The following is a 14,650-nucleotide window of genomic DNA, read 5'->3' as shown; positions in this document are numbered from 1 at the left end:
AAAGCCCAGTTGGCCCTATCCTATCCTGCATAAAATCCCACTCACCTCTCTTTTCAGAGTTATCTCCCCCTCAATGTATAGTCTTTCTCCATGAATCAGCTTTTTGATATAAATTCTAAAACTTCATCTACAAACCACATCACAGCATATCACACCTGTAATACATTAACCAATCACAGAGCTCTCCTGAACCCTGCTACTTCAGCTTTGTTGTTCCAGTTCAGTTCTTCTGTATGTTCCCCTCCCTGGGAAGTCTTGCTACGTTAAAGGTGCTCTACAAATCCATCATTGTTGACCTGCTGTCTGCTCAGTCCTTGACAGGTTTCTCCTTCCACACATGTGCAGTACGTACCCTCTGATGGCCATTCGTGAGGCTCTGTTACTCCTCTCCACCTGCCCCATCGCACTCCGAGATGATTCACTTCATCAACCTTCTCTATGTCCATACCTGTCCATCCTCTCACCCTAGGAGAAAGTGAGGACTGCAGATCCTGGAGATCAGAGCTGAAAAATGTGTTGCTGGAAAAGCGCAACAGGTCAGGCAGCATCCAAGGAACAGGAGAATCGACGTTTCGAGCATGAGCCCTTCTTCGGGAATTTGATTCCTAAAGAAGGGCTTATGCCTGAAATGTCGATTCTCCTGCTCCTTGGATGCTGCCTGACCTGCTGTGCTTTTCCAGCAACACATTTTTCAGCTCATCCTCTCACCCTGCCCCCGGGGTCGGATGGCTGGTTTGCAATCCTTGTGATGCCAACAACATGAGCTAAATTCCTGCATTAGCTGAGGTTACCATTAAGGACTCACATTCTCAACCTCACCCCTCGCTGAGGTGTGCTGACCGTCAGGTGAAACCACTACCAGTCATCTCTCTCTAATGTGAGAACAGCCCTGTGGTCTGGTTACCTTCCCCTTGCCGACACCAAATTACACCATTTCTGCAAAATATCCTCTCTCTCAGAAACAAAGGCTGGCAAATGATGTGCAGGTTAGGTGGATTGGACATCCTAAATTGCTCATAGTGTGCAGGCTAGGTAGATTAACCATGGGAGTTGCAGGGTTAGAGGGATACGGTAGGTGGAGTAGGTCTGGATGGGATGCTCTTTGGAGGGTCAGTGTAGACTCGATGAACTGAATGGCCTGCTCCTACACTATAGGGATTCTAAATACACCCAGTTCAAGCCTTCACTCTGTTCAGGCCTTGATGCCACTAAGGATCTGTCTCACTGACAGCAGCAGTTCATCATTTAATCACTACTTTTCCCCATTCTTCCACTTTACTGTCCCCTCTCTTTTACCGAGGATCCCTTTGTGATGCATTCAAACTGCGATTTGATTTTTAAATGAACTAATTTTGCTCGATTAGTTTGCCTCTCTAACCTTTGTGGCTTTGATTGTCTGTGGAACTTCTCTATAAACTGATTTCATGATCTGGTCTCTGTACCTCCTGCTCCCATCCCATTGTTGAATCAAGCCCAAACCTTGACGTTTCCCTTGTGGAAGATTAGTGTTTGATTCACCTTTTGGATTGGGATCTTTGGCAAGTTACAATGCTGCGATGGTTTGTTTTCAATTTAATGGCTCTTTGTGAGCAAATATAACTGACCCACTGTTGTGTTTCTTACCCAAGTGGGGATATATCTTGGGGAGGGTGGTGTAGGCCAGAACTATGAGGTAGAGATCTGGAATGATTTCTCTTTGGATGTGTTGACTGGACATAAGGTTTCAATTACTTTTTTTTTCTGCAGTTTCTTGAATAAATCAGGGCAGGACTGTTGCCTTCCTTCCAATTGCCTCTGACACCATGGAGCTGAGAGTAATTCCCCTCGTACTCCTGGTTCTGTGTCTCCTGCAGATGACCCATGAGCAGGTAATCAGAAACAAACCGAGGAAGAATGGGGCTGCAAAGAAAGGTAAGCTGGGTCCCTCTCCTTTAGAGGTCAGATGGGGTTTACTCCAGAGCCAGCCAGGGGTTAAAGGACCCAAGGTCTGTGCTTACCTCCACTGAGGAGGTAACAGGGACAGCAATGAGCCCTGTCCGCTGATTGTCAAGGTGCAGGAGTTGCGAAACTGTGATGCCCACCAGTGTCAAATAGCTACTAGCAGGCATTTCAACACAGCCAGTGAGGGAGGTGAGCTTCAGGAAGGGACTGGACAGAGCGAGTGTTACAGGGCTGCAGCATGCATCATTATTTCAGAGAGGAGGAGGAGTGGAGAAATAAGTGTGGAGTGAGTAGAACTGAAGATACAAGTTAAAGTACTGTCTGACAACATTTCACATCTTCACCTCTTTGTTTATGAAATCAGGAAATTTATACCAGAATTTGTTGGCAGTGGTTAGGCTTCCCAATGCTTAAAGGACTGTAATCTCACTAGACATTACAAGCAAATGTGTTTATTAGACTTGCAAACTGTGCAGATATGTGGTTTATGTAATAGTTTTGGTTATGCCACGAGGTACTATTTTTGATTTCTCATTAATCACTGTCACTTGTCCTCAATTAAGAAGTAATATAATCTTTCTGAAATACGGACAAAGTTAAAATTCGCACAACACCAAGTTATAGTCCAACAGGTTTATTTGGAAGCACAAACTTTTGGAGTGTTGCTCCTTTGTCAGGTAGCTAGTGGAGTGGGGTCATAGGACACAGAATTTATAGCAAAAGACCATAGAGTCATACACTGATGCGATATATGGAACAAACCTAAATTGCTGTTAAACCTTTCACCTTTTAGAATGGGTTGCAGGTTTCAATTCATTCAATTCACTCAGAAAGCTGGCATTTCCAAATAAACCTGTTGGACTATAACGTGGTGTCGTGTGATTTTTAACTTTGTCCACCCCAGCCCAACACCAGCACCTCCACATCTGTGAAATGTTGCAGGAAAGTGGTTATGGCAGTGCCCATTGGTCACAGAGTTTACTTCTGGCAGGATAATTGAGACACTGAAGATGTTGGAATCTTGCACTTCCAAGAGCAACCAGGAACTTAGCATCACATCTGAAAAATCCCACTCCAGACAATGCAGCAGTCCCTCAATAACGCAACAGGAGCGACCACCGAGATTGTGTGCACAAGTAGTGGAGTGGGACTTGAACCCAGAATCTTCTGATTCAGAGGAGGTTGCAAGTCCTTCACTAAGATGGAACATAATAATGGAGAGGGGTCATTATAATTGAGCAGAATTACTTCCCTGTTATTCGGGATGCAACCCTGTTAGTCACTAGGTAATACGGAGGTTTGTAGAGAAACTACATACAGTTGACTTCATGAGATACTCTGACTGCAAACACTGAGAGATATAATACACTACTGCAAAGAGGGATATACATCTGAAGTTTCTCAATGTGCACTCGTCAGGACACAATACAAGAATGCCAAATTTCTGACGAGCACAACAGTTTACACCATAGGAGAAAAAGGTGCTGATTTGTTGGCACCTTGACTCTGAATAGCCAAGACATTGCCATGGAGAAAACATAGCGGAACTAAAGGCTTCCCAAACTCCCATGTTTTTCAAAGAAGAATACAAGGCATGAACATATTCCTTTTGTTTGCAGAGAATGGGTCATTGCATCTGAATGTGTGCCATTTCAAGTAGGTTTAAATGACTCGCTTAATTAAACTTTTTGGAATTGCCCTGGAGCTTGCTGAACCTATATTTGTAGTTGCTTTCTTTGTTGCAACATTTCACCCATTAAGAGTCAACTTGACAACCAATCAGCACCCTTTTGTCATGTCGCATAAATTGTGATCATTTGCAATTTGAAATTCTTGTGTTTGGTTCTGATGTGTGTAATTGAAGAGCTCCAGCAGCATATCCCTTTTATCAGAAACCCTGCTACTCTTTAAAATAGTGCCTTGGGATCTTGAACAACCACCTAATAGAGATGACATGTCCCTGGTTTAATGTCTCATCAAAAAGACGGCAGCTCCGACTGTGCAGCACTCCCTCAGTACCGCACAGGAGTGTTAGGCTTAGCTATTGTGCTTAAGTTTCTAGATGTATGTGAGTAAAGGATGGAGGGTATCAGTACAATAAGGGCTGTCATTGGCTGTATTTCTGCTACAAACAATGGCGTTTATTAATGGATGATTGACTGAATATCCAAGCCAAGAATGTCAGAAATAAGGGCAGTTGCTTGGAGTGTGGCGATCTATTTCCATTGGTGCCCTTGCCGTGTGACTGGCTACAGCATGCCTTCCCAAAGTAAGGTCAAAGATCGTGATGCCTACCGAGTCAAATAGCTGCCAGCTTACAGCTGAGGGCACCTCTTTGTGCTGGGAATGCAAGATTCATTAAGGGACTGGGAATGGATGTAATGGGTGAGGGGAGTGGTTTGATGATGCATGGCAAGTATGCTGTGAAAGTGAAATTCTGGTACAATGCATCATTGAAGTCGGAACAGAGAGAGAACCAGGAAGGGAGGAGGTGGAACCTAATGCTAGCTAACACATTCACAGAGAACGGAATTATAACAGATAGCGAGCAGGAACCAGTGTCAAATCCTCTATCTGTGACTAAACCTATTTTAAATAATTGAATAAAACAATTATCCTGAGTCATATTGATGAATCATAGTCATCTTCTTAGTCAACTTAAATTAAAAAAAATATTAGTGACAAAATATACAGGTTGCCAAAGCTTTCAGACTTGTGTTCATCAGGTCAAATGCAAGATGGCCATGGTTTTCAATGCCAGTGTGATGTCAGGTGTGTAGCTAATGTTCCAACGATTGACTGACCAAACACAGGAAAATATTTGTTCCGTTGTTCAAAGTGGGCAGAGTACAGCCAACCGATGGTGCCTACAAAACTTAGAGTTATTAGATGGGATTCCACAATTGGGCACCACTCGCTTAACAATCCCAAGTGTGCCAATGGCTGCATTGACAACCAATTAAAATAACCTGTTAGCTCATCAAGTGTCTTATTTATGCATCAGAGAAACAATATACCTTCCTGTGCAGCCTTGTACCTTTGGGAATTACCCATCAGGCTTTTGGGGCTTATAGTTTCCCATTCGTTTTTCCATTTGTTTATCCATGGCAACGTCTCAACCAATCAGAATGACCAATTGACACCCTTTACATTCTTAGCATAAATTATTGTCATCATTTGATTCTTGCATTCTTGCATTTGTCCTGATGACTGCAAAATGAAAAGATTTGGCAAAATGTTACTCTTGTCAGTGATATTCACCCCTCCACAACCAAACTGGTATAAGTAGCCAATGTCTTTGATCCCCACTCCCCGTTGGTATTTTTAGATTGATTTTCTACACGCCCAACCTTTTGCAGCATGACCACTCACTTCATGTCCTTCACCTTTGGACAGCTATGGTGACGCTAAGTATGATCGAAGACATCAATGATCAGATTGCTCAGATCATTAACGAGGTGAACGTACTGAAGGAGAAACAGGCACTGCAAACAGGTAAAGGGGAGTGGGCCGGGATGGTGCTGGCGGTGAATCATACAAGTGGGGAAGTCTCCTTACGTTTGCGAGACTGTACCTGGTGTACTCTGTACAGGTTGGTCTCCTTGCTTAAAGATGGATAATACTTGCACTGGAAATAGTTCGTCCTGGAATGGAAGGGGTTGTTTCATGAGGAAAGGTTGGGTGGGTTGGGCTGATACTCACTTGGAGGTGATGTTACTGAATGATGAGATTCTGAGGGGGCTTGAAGGGGTAGCTGCTCAGATAATGTTTCCTTTTAGGGGGTTTGGGGCAGTTTCAAAATAAGGAGTCCACTATAGATGGCAGAAATAAGCAGGACTTGTCTCAATCTTTGAAATAGTCTCTGTCAGTGTGCAGTGGAGGCTGGGTCAATGAATATGTTCAAGGCGGAATTATATTAATATTGATTGAGACGGGAGTCAAGGCTGATAGGGGATAGGCAGAGACTTAAGGCTGAGACCATAGCCAGGTTGAAACTTTATTGCTGGAACAGCACAGCAGGTCAGGCAGCATCCAGGGAACAGGAGATTCGACGTTTCGGGCACAGGCCCTTCTTCAGGAATATTCAGACCATAGCCAGATGAGCGAGGAACATATTGAAAGGTGAACATAGAACATAGAATATAGAAAAGTACAGCACAGAACAGGCTCTTTGGCCCATGATGTTGTGCCGGGGATTAATCCTAATGTAAAATAAAATAACTATGCACCCTCTAATGCCTGAACACTGCACCCCACCTTTCTTATAGGTACAGATGAACCTCAATTATCTGGCATTCAATTAACTGAATTTCAGATTATCCGAACAAGATCACAAGATCCCAATGCTTGGCTAACTGTGTTATCTGGCATTGATTATCCAGCATTCGACTAACCGAACAAAATACTCCCTTCCCATGTCCTTCGGATAATCGAGGTTCCTCTGTACATAGAAAATAAGAGCAGCGATAGGCCATTCAGCCCTTCGAGCCTGCTCGGCCATTCATTATGATCCTGGCTGACCATCCAACTCAACAATCTGTTCCTGCTTTCCCCCCATACATTTTGATCCTTTTAACCCCCCAAGTGCTATATCCAGCTCCTTCTCGAAAACATTCTGGGTTTTGGCCTCCGCTGCTCTCTTTGGTGGTCAATTCCACAGCTTCCCCACTCTCTGGGTGAAGACATTTCTCCTCATCTCAGACCTAAATGATTTATCCTGAATCCTTAGACCGTGACCCCTGGTTTTGGACTCCCCGGTCATCAGGAACATGGACTGAGTGAGGTCCCACCTTGGATCCTCACTTGGTCACAGACTATCTCCTTTGGTAGCGCAGGCAGTATTACACATTCTTCAAACTCCAGTGAGGATCCAAGATTTGGCTTTACTCAGGCTACTGATGGAGAGTAGAAGAACCAGGGATGTTCAAAGAGTGTAAGAGACAGGAGCCAGGGTCCACTATCTGACCATTGAGCCTGTTCTGCTAGTCACTAAGTCATGGCTTACCTCATTGTGGCCTTAACTCCACATTCCTGCCTGAGCCTGATCATCTCTCTTGTCAATCAAAAATCTGTCCTATTTGTCCTTGAAAGTGTTCAATGACCCAGTCTCCACTGCTCAGGGTAAGAGATTTCCAAACACGCAGAGAGGAAAAAAACACAATTTACCTCAGCTCTGTTTTAAATGGGAGAACCTCTATCTTGAAATGGTGCCCCTCGTTCCAGAAAGAGAGAGCCTCTCAGTATCTACCCTGTCAAAGCCCTTCAAGATCTTATATGTTCGATACAATGTCTCTGAGTCACTGGTTGGGTATATTCAATGTGGTCCCCTTATGGTTATGGAGGTGTAACAACTTGGACTCAAATATCACGTATGACAAATGATGAAACCGAATAATAATAATTTTAATAACTTGTGAAGTGGCACAGAGAAGCAAAGAATAAAATGACTGGATTGTTATAAAAACTCAATCTGGTTGATAAAAGCAGGCAGTGGCCTAGTGGTATTATCACTAGACGGTTAATCAAGAGACCCCCAGACAACATTTTGGGGACATGGGTTTGAATCCTGCCATGGCAGATGGTGGAACTTGAAACTAATTAAAAAATTCTGGCATTAAGATTCTCATGTTGATTGTTGACCACATTGAAACCCACCTGGTTCACTGAGGTCCCTTTAGGGAAGGCAACTGCTTTACCTGGGCTAGATTACATGTGAGGAGAAAGTGCAGATGCTGCAGATCAGAGTCAAGAGTGTGGCACTGGAAAAGCAGAGCAGGTCAGGCAGCATCCGAGGAGCAGGAGAATCAGCGTTTCAGGCATAAGCCCTTCATCATCATTCCTGATGAAGGACTTTTGCCCGAAACATTGATTCTCCTGCTCCCTCAGATGCTGCCTAACCTGCTGTGCTTTTCCAGCACCACACTCTCGACCTAGATTACATGTGACTCCTGTCCCACAGCAATGCAGTTGACTGTTAACTGGCCTCTGGACAATTAGGGACGGGCAATAAATACTAGTATTGCCAATGATGCCCACATCCTGTGAATGACTAGGAAAAATGAAGGGAGGCTAACTTCCCAGGCTGATAATGGAATTTGAATTTGATAAAAATCTGGAATTAAGATTCTATTGACGACCATGTCAGACCATTGTTGATTGTTGGAAAGCCCCATCTGGTTCATTCATGTCCTATAGGGTAGAAAAATGTTATCCTTACCTAGTCTAGCCCACATATGAATGCAATCTCAGATGATGGCGTTGACTTAATGATCATAAGCAACTAGACATGGCACAATATCTATAATGGTTTACTGGTGTTGGGTGCATCTTAAGAAGAAGCTACACAAAGTCTTCCTTCCAAAGTAAACCCAACGACGTCCACATTAGATAATGTTGGGGAAGCGAGTCATTGCATTATCACTAACCCATCCCACACCCCATGTTCTCTGTCCAGTGTGCCTGAGAGGGCTCAAGGTTTACCGTAAATGCTTCCTCCTCATGGACGGACAAAAGAACTTCCATGAAGCGTCTGACGATTGCATCATGCATGGGGGCATCCTCGGCGTGCCACACAACTACCACGAGAACAATGAGCTGTACAACTACGCCAAGACGACCCTGGGGGACGAGCACGACATCTGGGTTGGCATCACTGACATCGCAACTGAGGGAGACTGGGTGGATGTGTCTGGAAAGGCCACCAACTACACCAACTGGGAGACCATTCGCCGCCAACCCGATGGTGGCACAAAGGCCAATTGCGTGGCAATGTCAGGCCCGGCTAACGGCAGGTGGTTTGACGACTCCTGTGTGCTCCAGAAAAATTACTTCTGTCAATTTAACATTCTTTAATAGCTGCAGAGTTTCACCTCATGTATAGCCTGACTGGTTTAGTCTCGCTACGGATGCTTTGGGGTTTTTGTTTCAGTGATGATACCTTGCGAGCGGTACAGGTACAAAGTGATTCTCATTGACCCAGGTTGACTGTCCTCTTCATTCCTTAACATTCTGTCCATTCAGGACTATGTCTGTTTTGGAGATGGTAGACCAAGGTAACCACCATGATGCCAGGATGCCACCAATCCTGGACCCACATGAATACCACAGGCCATACGGATAAAACCCAGTGGAACGCCCCCTTCTCCCCTGCCCTTGTCTTTCTCTGTGCAGTACAGTGAACATCAGGAGCTGAGCAGAGTAGGGGAGGCTGGAAGGGGCAGTTAGGTTGGTCAAACCAACCCACCCCCATCATCTCTCTCCATGCCAGGCTGCTTCGACACTGAAGCACAGGTACACCTGGTTGTACTCCCCTTCTTGTGGTTTATTTGCTAACTCAGCTGTGCAGGAATTCATAGCTTGCTTGGCTCTGTGGCTAGTCCAGGTTTCTTGCCGTGCCCATTGTAAACACAGTAATGCATGCTACTGTTGTGACCAGAAATAAAACCATTCATTCAAAGACAAAGGAAGTTGCTGTATTGTATTCCCATCCAACTGAGTGTGAGTGAGTGTGTGTATGTATGTAAGTGCATGTGAGTGTGCACCTGTGTATGTTTGTGTGTGAATGCATGTGAGAGCAAATGTGTGTAAGATTGCGTGTATGTCTTGATTTATGTATATGTGTGTGTTCATGTCTATGTGTGAGTGTGTAAGAGTGTGTTTAGGTATGTGCATGGCTGTGTGTGTGTGTGAGTGTGTTTGTGTGTGTGTGTTTTTTGGTGTGAGCGTGTGTGTGTTTGTGTGTGTTTTATTTGGTGTGTGTGAGTGTGTGTGTGAGCGTGTGTGTGTGAGTGTGTGTGTGAGCATGTGTGTGTGAGCGTGTGTGTGTGTGTTTGTGTGTGTTTTATTTGGTGTGTGTGAGTGTGTGTGTGTGAGCGTGTGTGTGTGTGTGAGCATGTGTGTGTGTGTGAGCATGTGTGTGTGTGAGCGTGTGTGTGTGTGAGCGTGTGTGTGTGTTTTGTTCGGTGTGTGTGTGTGCCCTCCCACTAAAAAAGGTAGCTGTAATTCCTTCAGCTGGAGGTGCATCATTTAATCCTCCCTCATCACCACCCCATTTCCCCGGCACTGTCTTGAACACAAACTCTGCCCCTTGCCTCACAGACACACACTCTCTCTCTCTCTCTCTCTCTCTGAAATCTGAATTTACTTCAGGAACTACACACATTATGTCACATGTTCGCTCAAAACCTCCTGAGGGGTTTCCTCAGCTTCAGCTACTATTACAGTTTATTGAAGGTTGCATTATTATTATTACAGTGATGCCCAAAAAGTTATTCCAACCCCCACAATGAATGAATGTTGTCGCAGATCACTACCATTGCTCCTATTTCTCAGACAGCGGCTATTGATAAGATGTTTTGCCTGTGCCATTTGTATCTCCTCCAGCCATCTTTTATTTCATTCCATTACTCTCCCACTTCACCTTGCATCGTCAATAAATGCTGGCCTAGTCAACAACACCCAAATCCCTTGAATGAGAAGGGAATACACTTGTGGGATGTGGGCATTGCTGGCTGGGCCAGCACTTATTGCCCATCCCTAGTTGCCCCTTGAGAAGGTGGTGGTGAGCTGCCTTTTTGAATCGCTGCAATCCATGTGATATGGGTTGACCCACAATGCCCTGAGGAAGGGAATTTCGCGATTTTGACCCAGTGACAGTGAAAGAACAGGTGTTACATATTTCCAAGTCAGGATGATGAGTGGTTTGGAGGGGGGCATGCTGAAAGAGGTTGGTGTTCCCATGTATCTGCTGCCCTTGTCCTTACAGATGGAAGTGGTCGTGAGTTTGGAAGGTGCTGTTCTGAGGATCTTCGGTGAATTTCTGCAATGCATCTTGTAGCTGGTACACACAGGTGCTACTGAGCGCAGGTAAAGGGAGTGGATGATTGTGGATGTGGTGCCAATCAAGTGGGCTGCTTTGCCCTGGATGGTGTCGAGCTTCTTGAATGTTGTTGGGACTGTACCCAGACACATAGGGACTAATCCATCTTGAAGAAGGGCTTATGCCCGAAACGTCGACTCTCCTGTTCCTTGGATGCTGCCTGACCTGCTGCGCTTTTCCAACAACACATTTTCAGCACTAATTCATCCTGCTTATGCTCACTCTCCTCCACCCACCCCATCACAGACTTTATCTTCTGTAGTTACACTCCTTCCCTTGCATTTTATCCCAAATTCTGTTTTGATGAAAAATCACAAACGTAATGTGTTAACTCTCTCTCTCCCAACAGATGTTGCCTGACTCTGTGTTTTAAGCATTTTCTATTTATTTACTGTCAATAAATAATTTGCTCTCTCTAAATCCCCCTAATTATTATTAGCGCAATTGTATCGCAGTAAAAACAAAGGATTTAGGAATAGGAATAAAGAAAGCAGGAAATGAAAAAAAAAGCAAAACAAAAGAGGCCATTCAGCCCCTCCAACCGGTTCAGTAAAGTCATGGCTGATCTGAGCTTCTGCCTCTCGCCATAACCCTCAGCTCTCCAACAGTTCAGCAATCCCTCTATCCCAGATGAAAATATACTGAATTGCCCAGTCTCCGCTGCTGAGTGCGAGAAGATAACCCTCAGCTCTCCAACAGTTCAGCAATCCCTCTATCCCAGATGAAAATATACTGAGTTGCCCAGTCTCCGCTGCTGAGTGCGAGAAGATAACTGTGAAAACGATTGCCCCTCCAAGAGAAGAAATTCTTTCCCATCTCCATTTCAATTCTAGAGTCATCGAGTTATAGAGACATACATCACGGAAACAGACCCTTCGGTTCAACTCATCCATGAAGACCCGATATCCTAACCAAATCTAGTCCCATTTGCCAGCACTTGACCCATATCTCTCTAAACCCTTCCTATTCATGTACCCATCCAGATGCCTTTTAAATATTGTAATTGTACCAGCCTCCACCAATTCCTCTGGCAGCTCATTCAATACATATGCACCACTGTCTGTGTGGAAAAGTTTCCCTTTTATATCTTTCCCCCTCTCACCCTAAACCTATGACCTCTATTTCTGGACTCCCTCACCCCAGGGGAAAAGACCTTGTCTACTTACCCTATCCATGCCCCTCATGATTTTATAACCGTCTATAAGGTCACCCCTCAGCCTCTGACACTCCAGGGAAAAAAGCCCCAGCTTATTCAATCTATCCCTTTAGCTCAAATAGTCCAAATGGCTCAGTGTGAAACTATAACCCCTGTTTCAGATTCTTGCATTTGCTTCAAGACTGATCGAGAATCAAGTAAACCCTTCCTGGAACTCTGCGTCCTTCAAAGCTCACCACCTCCCCACTCCCACCCCTCCATGCCAACACTGGTGGCCTTGTGTCTAACAACCAGGGCCTTGAACCCCAAGGAAGGTGAAGAGGTTTTACAGCATGGGAAGAGGCCTGTTAGCCCATTGCATTTATGTCAAACGTCAAACATCAATCTATTCTAAGAGAAAGCAAAGAGTGCCAATGCTGGAGAATCAAGAGGGTGGTGCTGAATTAGAGAGATGGATCTGGGACAAGGCGGGGGCTGGGGTGATTTGGATGTTGATGCCGTGTGGTTGTAGGATCCCAAGACCCTCTTGATCTATCCTACCTGTCCATCTTCCTTCCCACTTATCTGCTTCACCCTCCCCATCGACCTATCACAATCACCTCCCACTTGTATCCACCTATCGCCATCCCACTTAACATCACCCTGAGTCCCACTCCCCCTAAATACCTCTCAACCACTTTCCCCTCCACATTCCTGATGAAGGGCTTATGCCTGAAACATTGACTCTCCTGCTCCTCAGATGCTGCCTGATCTGCTGTGCTTTTCCAGCACTACATTTTTCAACTCCAATCTATTAGATTAGAATAGATTAGATTGCCTACAGTGTGGAAACAGGCCCTTTGGCCCAACCAGTCCACACCGACCCTCCGAAAAGCAACCTACCCAGACACACTTCCCTCTGACTAATGCATCTATCCCTATGGGCAATTTAGCATGGCCAATTCACCTGACCTGCACATTTTTGGACTGTGGGAGGAAACAGGAGCACCTGGAGGAAACCCACACAGACACAGGGAGAATGTGCAAACTCCACACAGACAGTCACCCGAGGGTGGAATCGAACCTGGGTCCCTGGTGCTGTGAGCCAGCAGTGCTAACCACTGAGCCATCGTGCCGCCCCTAATCCCATTCTAACCCCATTTTCCAGCACTTGGCCCTTAGCATTACATAATAATGTGTACTCATCTAGTTAGTTCTTAAATAGCTTGAGGGTTCTTGCCTCTACCATTATTTCTGGCAGTGAATTCCAGATGCCCATAGCCCTCTGGGTAAAAAAAAATCTCTCAAATCACCTCAGAACCTCCTGCCCCTTTCTATAAAACTGTGCCCCACAATTGTTGACTCCACAAATAAGGGAAAGATTTCTCCATATTTATCCTGTCTATGCCCCTCAGAACTTTGTGCACCTCAACTGCAAACCGCCCTGCTACCCCCCCACACCCAACCTTCAGTCTTCTGTGCTCTGGAGATAACAACCCCAATCTAGCCAGCTTCTCTTCACGGAAACATCCCGATGAGTCTCCTCCGCACCCTCTCCAGTACAATCACATCCTTCCCATAGTGTGGTGACCAGAGCGGCACACAGTCATCCAGCTGTGGCCACACTATTGTCTTATACAGTTCCATTATAGTCTCCTTGCTCTCGTATTCAATGCCCCAACTAATAAAGGAAAATACCCCACATGCTTTCCTGATCCCACTTTATCCTGCATTTTTCAAGGATCTATGGACATGCATACCAAGGAACCTCCGATCCTCTGGACTTTTTATTGTCCTGCCACTCAATGTGTACTCCCTTACCTTGTTAGCCTTCACTATCAAAGGAGGCTAGAGAAGGTAAACCACATCGAATCTGTTGAGCAGCAAAGATTGTCCAAAAGACAAAACACCAAACAACTGAAAGGACGAAATTATTTCCTTCAACCTTTCTACCTCAAGGCCTTGCTGTCCTTCTTTAAAACTTTCTATAGAAGCTGCCTCGTTGACCAAACATCTTGGCTTCCTCTCAAACATATAGAATCCCTACAGAGTGGAAACAGGCCCTTCAGCCCAACAAGTCCACACTGACCCTCCGAAGAGTAACCCACCCAGACCCATTCCCCTATTACTCTATGTTAACCCCACTAATGCACCTCACCTACACACCCCTGAACACTATGGGCAATTTAGCATGGCCAATTCACCCTAATCTGCACATCTTTGGATTATGGGAGGAAACCGGAGCACCCGGAGGAAACCCACGTGGGCACGGGGAGAATTTACAAACTGCATAGAGGCAATCGCCTGAGGCTGGAATCGAACCCGGGTCCCTGGGGCTGTGAGGCAGCAGTGCTATTGATTCGCCCCTGATTCTCACCACATGATTCAGTTTTCACAATCTTGAGGTGTCTTTCTCTGTTGGAGGCCCTATGTCTTTAAAGGTTGTTGCTCCAATATGAGTTATGATTAGAGTGATGCTGGAAAAGCACAGCAGGTCAGGCAGCATCTGAGGAGCAGGAAGATCAACGTTTCGGGCAAAAGCCCTTCATCAGCAATATGAGTTATGTCAACCTACCTGCTGAACCTGTGTTTTTTTCTGCTATTGTTATTTTAAGGAAAAGAGACTGAGAGAGGACAGCATTAGGAATTGAGGATTACGGAATCCATTGCCAAAGTTTCCAGTTCAATACCTTCAG

General features: G+C 45.1%; 1 protein-coding gene across 1 annotated transcript; it reads left to right on the top strand.

The window, feature by feature from the left end:
- The first annotated feature begins 1,752 nt into the window (after window positions 1-1,752).
- clec3ba (C-type lectin domain family 3, member Ba) lies at window positions 1,753-9,403 on the top strand. Its single transcript, XM_043719576.2, has 3 exons — window positions 1,753-1,911; window positions 5,338-5,436; window positions 8,396-9,403. The coding sequence occupies exons 1-3, from the start codon at window positions 1,803-1,805 to the stop codon at window positions 8,791-8,793; spliced, it is 606 nt and encodes a 201-aa protein (XP_043575511.1). The 5' UTR covers window positions 1,753-1,802; the 3' UTR covers window positions 8,794-9,403.
- The last annotated feature ends 5,247 nt before the right edge of the window (window positions 9,404-14,650 follow it).

Source organism: Chiloscyllium plagiosum, unplaced genomic scaffold, assembly GCF_037043375.1.
Source record: "Chiloscyllium plagiosum isolate Xiang-an unplaced genomic scaffold, Cpla_swu_hap1 HiC_scaffold_34, whole genome shotgun sequence".
Taxonomy (NCBI): domain Eukaryota; kingdom Metazoa; phylum Chordata; class Chondrichthyes; order Orectolobiformes; family Hemiscylliidae; genus Chiloscyllium; species Chiloscyllium plagiosum.
The sequence above is the reverse complement of the archived record's forward strand: the minus strand, read 5'-3'. Positions and strand labels throughout refer to the sequence as shown.